The sequence below is a fragment of the Asparagus officinalis genome, chromosome 3, assembly GCF_001876935.1.
Source record: "Asparagus officinalis chromosome 3, Aspof.V1, whole genome shotgun sequence".
In the NCBI taxonomy this organism is placed as follows: Eukaryota; Viridiplantae; Streptophyta; class Magnoliopsida; order Asparagales; family Asparagaceae; genus Asparagus; species Asparagus officinalis.
In genome coordinates this window covers 50,055,877-50,065,255 of record NC_033796.1, presented here as the reverse complement: position 1 = coordinate 50,065,255, position 9,379 = coordinate 50,055,877, and the positions used below count along the sequence as shown (strand labels likewise).

The 9,379-nt window shown below is 42.7% G+C and overlaps 1 protein-coding gene across 1 annotated transcript; it reads right to left on the bottom strand.

Annotated features, from left to right (window-relative positions):
- On the bottom strand, positions 5,025-5,665 carry LOC109835091 (protein FAR1-RELATED SEQUENCE 5-like). Its single transcript, XM_020403089.1, has 2 exons — positions 5,140-5,665; positions 5,025-5,041 (listed from the first exon to the last, which is right to left on the bottom strand). The coding sequence occupies exons 1-2, from the start codon at positions 5,663-5,665 to the stop codon at positions 5,025-5,027; spliced, it is 543 nt and encodes a 180-aa protein (XP_020258678.1).

Genomic DNA, 9,379 nt, shown 5'->3' with positions numbered 1-9,379 from the left:
TGTCGCCTATCCGACATTTCAGGCGGATTTTGCCGAGTGGCCGGGTCCCTGTAGCGTTGAAGCCGAAGATGGTAGTCGAGGTCGAGGCTAGGCGCTTCGACGGTATCCCCAAGTGTTTGATTAACTTTAGGGGCACGATGCTCAGCGCAGACCCCGGATCAACCTGGATCCGATCCACTTTCGCCGAGCCGACGTATCCTGTGAAGTACAGCGGCCGGTCATGGGACGTGCTCTTGATGAGCATATCCTCAGGGGTGAAAGTGATGCAGGGGATCTGTCTCTCTGAAACTTGGCAGCAATCGCGCAGGTATGCTTTTCAATTGCGCGAGTACGTTGAACCGGTAAGGCTGGCGGCTCGAACTTGGTCCATCTGGATTGGGAGAGATTGCTGCGGCTGGCCTCGCGGGAGGTCCTGCCGGGTTTTCTCCCCTCGCGGGGTATTCTTTTGCGAACTCCTTTCCGGCTCTCGTGGCGAAGACGTTGGTGTCTTCTTCAGAGTCGGTTAAGGCAGTCATCGCCGCGTCATCTCTATCCAGGATGGCGGTGACAACGTTGCAATGCTTTCTCTTAGCCTCCTTGGAAGGCTGTGCAGTCCACTGCTCGTCATCGAGGAGGTCTGGATGGACCCACATCACCTGCCCTGATGGCAGAGTTTGTGGAACCAAACCCTTTTCCCGCTGGTTGTGAGGATCGTCGTTAGTGATCTTCAAAACCGCCTTGGGGATAGGAATTATCCCCGCCGGAGCTTGAACCTCCGGGAGACCCGTCCCAAAGCTCAAAGTGACCATGTTCGCCGTCACTTGCTTTTGGACCTTCTCTTTCTTCAGGACCCCTGCGTCGTAGAGAGCCTAGAGTTTGTCCTTGAGACGTAGCACTTGGTTGTGTGATGGCCAAGGAATCTGTGATATGCACAGTAACTTGGGTCACCGGTTTTGTCCGCCTCCTCAGGTTTGGCGGCTTCTGGCAACTTAATTCGCCCACTCTTGAGTAGAGTGTCGAGAGTCGCCACCACCTGGTCTTCTTTGAAATCATATTGTCGCTGGGGACGTGGCTCAAACTGCCTGGGTTTAGGCTTTTGAGTAGCCTTTGGTGCCGAGGCGGTGTCGACTGCTATGATTTCTTTTCCTCTCGACCGAGGGGGGGTTCTTCGGCGCAGCTGGCTCCGCTGCTCCCTTTTTGGACTGTGGCTCTTCGGCCTCCAGCCTCTTGATCATATTTTCGACTTGCTCGCCTTGGCGAACAAGTTCCTTCCAAGTCCGGGTCTCTACTGCCCCTATTTTAGACAGGATATGGATCGACAGATTGTTGCGGCACATCTCGATCAGCGTCGCCTCGGAAACTTGGTCCCGACAATGGACCGATCGATTTCGAAATCTCTTCACGAAGTCGTTGACCGACTCCGACTTCCGCTGCTTCTCAGCGAGGAGAGTGGCCATTGACACTTCCGTGTCATCATCGAAGAAGCGGGCGAGGAAAAGCTTTTCAACGTCGGCCCATGCCTTGATAGAGCCGGGCTCCAGTTTGCGGAACCATTCAAAGGCCACCCCTTGAGGGTACCAATGAACAGTCAAGTGAGAATGGCGTCGTTCCCGGTAAGGAATCCGGTCTGCGCCATGAAGTAGTAGATGTGCTGTGAGGGCGACCCCTTGCCATCAAACTGTACCAAGCTGATGGGCTTGAACTTCGCTGGGTATGGGACCGTGTCCCATTCGATAGGGTAGGGACGTACCACCCCCAGCTTGTTCATATTTTGCTGAAGCTTCAGCACGTTCAGCTGGTCCTGGAACTCGTCGAATCTTTTGTCGCGGGTGCTATCCGCGGTGTGCGACGTTCCTATCGATGTTTTGGAGGAGTAATCGGACTATCGATCATCCTCTGTCTCAGTCGCTGGACGGTGAGGAGGTACCCATTCCTTGTCCCTGGTTTGCTGGGGTAAGGGACGTTGGGTCCTCTTCTTTTTCTTTTTCTTGTTTAGCAGTTGTTCCATCATTTCTCTAAGAGAGTCGATGGTCGCCTGCTGTTCCTCCAGCTTTTGGGCCATCGTTTGCTCGGTATCGAGTCCGGTCATGTGCACTCTCACCTGCGCGTCTTGACTTGAGCGCGAGGTCTGAGATGTGGCCGCCGCCGAATGAACCTCGTCTTCGCCGTAGGAGGGAGGTACTAGGGTGGAATAGTCAAACCCAATGCTTACCCCCCTACGACTACGGGTTCGCTGGAATATGCCTTCCTGCCGGCGTCGAGCGAACCGGGTATTAGGTCTTAAGACGGAGTCCGAGTCTGGCGAGTCGGAGAGTACCGCCTTCCCCTTATCCGTCATGTTGACTGCGGCGGATGAGAGCTCCAGGTCGTCAGCAGCGCGTCTTTTCTGGTGACGGCGCCTTCGACGGGAGGGCCTTGGTCGAGAGGCCTGTTGAGAAAGCCTCTCAAATACCGAAGGTTTCGCCGTTCCAACGCATTGGCAATCGGCGAGGACCGTGTGGATGAGTCTCTCGCAGTGGCACTGAGGATTCGCCTCGTGGATAGTGCGTTTGTGAGTTAAGAATTCTCTGAGGTCTTCTAGGGGTGGTTGGTGACAACCCCCAGCCTCGGAAGAGTCGCTCTGGTGAGCTGACGAGAGATTTTTGGGCGCTCTCTCTAGCGCGCGTTGGGTGGAACGCCTTGGTGTTGGAGTCGGGCGATCTCGCCTTGACTGGCGAGTCTTCGCGTTTGAGCGAACTCCAGTACGTGGGCGAGTTTCAACCCCATGTTTAGAAGAGCGGGTTCGCGAGGATTCGCCTACTTCCTTTCCTTTACGTTTATCCGCCAGATGGTTATGGCGAGGCTCGCCAGCCTTCGAAGATTCGCCTACTCGGGTAGGCTCACTTGCTGAGAGTGGGTTATTCGCATCAGGGATATGACCTGAGAAGCGAAGTCCTCCTGAGTGGATGGCTCTGCCACCTTTGGTTGGCGCTCCTGATTTGGAGGGCCTTCCGACGTCGGGCAGTTTGCCTTCCCGTCTAGTGTTTCTCGGGCCTGTATGATGGTTCAGGCCATCGTGAGAAATGGAGGTTTGGACCTCCTGTCTGACGGGTGTTTGCCGTCGCTGTTGGTTAGCTCCCCCAGTGGGGAGAACGTCACCGTGGGTTGAGGCAGTGTGGTTTGTGCCGGAGTGAACCGGCGCTTCCTCCGAGGTAGGCGTCTGCGTGGACCGCTTGGCGATCCATCTGGCAGACCCTCGCCTCTTGCGCTCGATCTCTGGCTTGGCCTTGATCGATTGCGAGGGAGTGGGCTCCTCCGATGAGATTCGGGTGGAACCCTCAGGTGCAGAGGTTTTGACCGTCTGAGGTCGGCCTCAGCGCGCAGCTCTGTGGCGTTTGCGGGACGCATCGCCACCAGAGGAGGAGGAGGACAAGTACTCTTCGTACTTGGCCTGGTCGAACTCGATTTCTAGGGACTCCACTGTCGTCCCGACAGCAACATCATCAAACTGAGCCACCACCATTTCACTCGACGAAACAGCTTCTCCCACTGTGGTCGCCATCTTCTGTATGGTGAATATTTGATTTTCCGAAAACGGGGAGTATTCGTTTGTATTAATAAGAAGGCTTATTACAAACTAACAAATCAAATGATTACAACAGAAGCAGAGGGAAAGCCCTCTTTGTTTTGTGTGGGGACTTTAGGTGGCTACAGGATGCTTCGCTCGATGCTCGTGTCGAGTCTGCTTCCCTTGGACCGTTCGAATGAGGTTGCTGGGGAGCTTCAGTACGCAGTAGAAGCTCGGGTTAATAGAGTTCGGGTCTTCTTAGTTCGTCGGCGATCGGAGCTCGGAACTAAGCGGTGGTGCTGTAATGCAAGGATCTGCTAATAGCTTGGTCTCAACTCTTTTCTCTAAGTTTTCGACCCCTTCTCCAGTGTGCTGGAAGGGGCTTTTAAATGGAAGAAGGACAGCTTGACTCCTCCTTGAATTGTGGGATGTGACCACATCCTCTTCAGAGACGTCTCGCCGTTCCTCGATACCATGAATGGTCATTCCAGGGATTGTGCTTTATGTCCTGTCACCTACGATGGGAAGGCCCATTCTTGTATATGAGGCAACGAACGACTGCTATCCGAGTGGATTTGACCAGCATTAATGAACCGCATTTATGAGTCCGCAGATCGATGAGGCGTCTGTCCGATCACCAGTACTGTGCGTGACCGCCCGGCGTGCTTTGAGCACGACGCTTTCTCCTTTCCGGTCAGGAGAGGCGGTGAAGTAGGTGTACAGTACTCGAGTGAGTCTAGCCAGCTTGCCGAGTGCCGGCGGACCCAGCTCCAGACTCAGACAGCCGAGGTGAGTCGCATTTATGAATGCTCAGGTTGACTCGACACCTGTCCAGTCCTTCGCGATGTGCGCACTGCGAGCGGCTGTTTGACCGTCCTGGGGTACTGTGCTCTCTCCCTTCGGGTCGAGAGAGATGGGAAGGCCCATCTCAGCACGTGGGGTAGTGGATACCCAGCTGTACTGACGGTCTTGAGATTGCTGGCGGATTCGACCCTGAACTCGGGCAGGCGAGATGAGTGAAAGGCGAGCTTTCGTCATCCTGATCGATCTTAACTCGTGCTGGCGAGTTGACCGTTAGGCGAACCTGGAATCGAGTATACTCGACGTCTACGAGGATTAGGCCCGTGCTGGAGAACTGAGTGTGCGAGCTCTTCTCGTAGGCGAATTTCTTGTAAACCCATAGAGGTATTTTTTACCGTCTACAATAGCACCTGGTTCAACCCCATGCATGTATTTTAGCCATTCTTGAAATAACCACACAAATGTATCTTCTTGTTCATCGGCTAATAATGCACAACCAAGTAAAGTAGACTGCCTATGGTGATTAACACCAGTAATTGGTGCAAATGCAAGGCTGAATTTATTAGTTCTGTATGTCACATCAAACATAATAACATCACTGAATTGCAAATAAGATGCTCATGATCTTCCGTCGGCCCAAAAAATACTCCTCATTTGTTCACTACTGTCTACTTCTATTGCAAAATAAAATTCTAGATCATTCACTGTCATACTCTGAAAATGTCAAATGATAGATATGCATTCATGGCCAATATTGTTGACTCTTTGGGTTCTGATATGATCAATGCACTGTTGTGGTGTCACTAATTCACCTTCTCTTCCATTGGTTGCATTGATGACGCGAGAAATAGTGGAAGGAGGCATACCTTCTTCTCGCAGACTATCAATAAGTTTTTTACATCTTTGAGTTTTATAGAATTGTTGATGTGATCTGTGCATTTTTGCTTTGTCTGGACTGCTCAATACATGATTTGTATGTTCTTCAACAAACCCTGTGACCTCCCATGATTTGTCCTCCAATATTTTCACTCGCATCATTGCCTTACATCCCACTCGGGTCTCTCGCCGAAGATGAATCTCCATCTTGTCTTTATTAGATTTATAGCCCTCCTTATCACAAACAAACTTTCTGTCTACCACTTCTCTAGTCTTGCGAGAGTAATTCACCGTGCTCTTTCTTATTCCAAAACCCATCAACAATGCATATGAGTTATAATAGTTATAAGCTTCTTCATAACTATTAAACTTCATTCCCATAAGTGGTTTAGGAGCATTTACACTAGTTGAATTTGTTTCCTCCATTCCGAACTCTACACTAGTTGAATTTGTTTCCTCCATTCCGAACTCCTAAAGAAGAAAACCAATTCCAAATATTATGTTCAATGTTGCTTCAAAACTAAGGATGTAATGGTGAAAAATTAAAGATTGATACAGAAAAATGCAAGCAAACAAAAAACGAAAAGGAAACAACTCTGGACATACGTACATGGACTGGGGTAGCCCAGTGAACAAACCTCGTACAAAAAATTAAGTTGTCATTTTACTAATTATGCCATCCACAAGAAACAGTGAACCCTCTACCCCCATCGTACAAAAAAGATGACTTTATAAGCATTTCAAAAAAACTGGTAAAGGAAATTGCTGTTAAGCATTTCAAAAAAGATGACTTTAAAACACTGGACTGTATAACATGTAGGTTTCAGAAATCAAACACTCCAGAGGTGGCATTTCTCATTTTAGTTTATAAAAAAATTGTTATTGTTATCTTGTGGGCTTAATTTTTTCGTCAATTATAATAATGATGACTTTAGTTTTGATCAGCCATGGTCCTTTTCCATGAAAAAGAAAATTGCAAAATTTTTCTTACTTTTACATTTCTAAATTCTCCATTAGTGTTTCCTTTTTTTAAGATTCCTTTTCTCTGTGATGATCAAATAACAAATGAATATTCCAGATTTTTGAACTCTTGAAGCTACCAAATCAATGAATATTCCAGATTTTTGAACTCTTGTTTTACCTCTTGATCAATACCAAATCAATACCAAATAACAAAAGAATATTCCAGATTTTTGAACTCTCTATGATGATCAAACTGGACTGGGATTTTTAAAATTTTACCTCTTGATCGGAGGGATCTCGCGGCGGAGAAATCAAAGAGGCTTGGTCGGAGGGATGTAGCGGCTGCTCAGATTTGGGAGAAGGACGAGGGGGGATACCAAATAACAAAAGAATATTCCAGATTTTTGAACTCTCTATGATGATCAAACTGGACTGGGATTTTTAAAATTTTACCTCTTGATCGGAGGGATCTCGCGGCGGAGAAATCAAAGAGGCTTGGTCGGAGGGATGTAGCGGCTGCTCAGATTTGGGAGAAGGACGAGGGGGGATTGTACAGACTACGGAGGTCTTGTGCTTTCAAATTGGCGTGATCTATATGAAAATCTATATTCTTATAAATATAATATCTTTGCTGATTATTTGTCTTCTGCTTTAATTGCTATCAGATCAAGTTCATTGTTGATGGTACATGGAAAGTTGATCCAAATCGGGAGATGAGTACCAGTTGTAACATAAGCGTTCATAAGTCATAATTAAATCTATTTCATTTTAAAGGAAAAGGTAGTAAGAGATCCTTGAAAGAGGTGAGGCACTCCTTTTTTGTCGATCAATATTCTTCTTGTGTTTCTTCTTGGTTTCTGTTATTTCAATCTGCTTTCTGGGTCATATAAATCTGAGCTTACGACATTTGGGAAAGATTTTTTTAATATATTCATTGCTGAAAAATAACGGTTTACAAAAATCCATTTCTTTTTGGTAGCCAAATTCCTTGTCTTGTTTCCAAAAGACTGAAAGAGCACCAGAACTCTTATGAGAGAATCGTGAAACTCTAAGGAATATATAGGACAGTTTTGACTCAAAATGTACCAGGAACTCAAGGGAAATTATTTGGGGTATCTGCAAAAGGTTGTTGAAGTCTTGTGTAACACCACTAGAGATTGTGGGATACATAATCAAGTATGTCCCTATTCCTCTATGTTCTCTTGTTGTTTATTCTTAAAATCACTTTGATGGTGTATTGTTTCAAGATGGTTTCCGTTGTGTGAAAGCTTGTGAAAATTTAACTTTGCATGCTCACACACAGTATACTCAGACATAGCTAGTTTGTTATTTAACCCTATTAAAGTTCATATTTTGCTATGAAATTGGATAATTTATTCTGTTCTTATGATTTACATGATTTGGGAGTTTATAATCATCAATCATGCATTTCAAATGTGTTTTTCACATGCATCATGTGGTTGCAAAACAAACTGTTTTTGAGAAATTAGGAAAAAGAGAAAGCCCTGTTTAGACTGTCATTGCTCTTCTTTGCTTTTAGGCTGGAGAAGAAAGATAAATAAACACTTTATGTAAATTCATGTCTATATTTTGTCCACGTGAACAGGAAATACTCTAAAAGACTAAACCTGGGTCGATCTATCACTATCAGAATTGCTGTCAGAGGAGGGTCATGAGCTTCAATCTGTGCTGTTATTAGGCAGAATTAGTTGTGAGGTGATGCATGCGATGAAGGTGACATGGAATGGATAAAAGTTCTTGGCATCCAATTGACTGTTTATACAGTATATCCAAATCTTTTTGCAACAAATGTTGGGATTGTAGTGTATGATTGGACTGTGTAGGTTGACCCCCACGTCTATATGTTATGTAGAAGGATAAATCTGTAATTTTACATAGAGCTTGAAGCCTTAGTCTCCATCTATATGTATGAGGGATATCTTATAACATTTTATATTTTTGTATAAATAAAATAATATATTATATTACTTATTATATTATTAAAATTTTATATTAAATATATTGATCTTATATTATATTAATTATTATATAATATATCATGCTAATATAATATAATGTAATGTAATGTAATATAATAATTAATAATATTAATTAGTAATTATAGTACAACATATTATATTTTAATTTAAAGTAAAATGATATTTATATTATAATAACATACTAAATAATATACTAAACTAATTAGATAAGTTAATTTAGAAGTAATTAATAGATAAAATTATAGCTAATATAATATAATGTAATGTAATGTAATATAATAATTAATAATATTAATTAGTAATTATAGTACAACATATTATATTTTAATTTAAAGTAAAATGATATTTATATTATAATAACATACTAAATAATATACTAAACTAATTAGATAAGTTAATTTAGAAGTAATTAATAGATAAAATTATATTTTAATAAGGTGTTACATCATCGATTATCCCACATGAATTGTCAAATCAAAGGCTCAAATTGTCCCATTATCCCACTTATCCCATTTTACCCCACTCAAAATATCCCAAAAGGATAAAATTATTCTATTAGAACAATTTTCTTACTTGGTCCCAATTTCTCCCAACCAATAACCCCCTAGGGGGGTTATTGGTTGGGATATTTTTGGGGATAATGAGATAATTTTAGGGATTCTATTCCATAGTGTTGTTCATTGGAACAATAGAACAATGATAATACCTTTTTGTGTTATTGGTTTTTTGAAACATTAGTGAGACAATTACACCACTTGAGATAAAATTACCCCACTCATATACAAAAATTTTGTCCCAATAGTAAAAATTTACCACATCCTCCATATTGGAACAATGTTGTTCTACTTTGAAGGTAATTAGGATAATTTTAAAATATTTTTGTATTACTTAACTAATACATGCAATTATATTATAAATATATGACATGATATATAAAATATAACATATATTAATATTTTAATGATATAATTTAATAACATATATAATAATATTATATAATAGTAATTATAGTATAACGTATTTATTATAATATTATATAATATTGTAATAACATATATTAATAATATTATATAATAACATATATTAATATTTTAATAACATATATATAATATTTTAATAACATATATTAATAGTATTATGTAATATATTATTATATAATATTAATTAGTAATTATAGTATAACGTATTTATTATAATATTATATAATATTTTA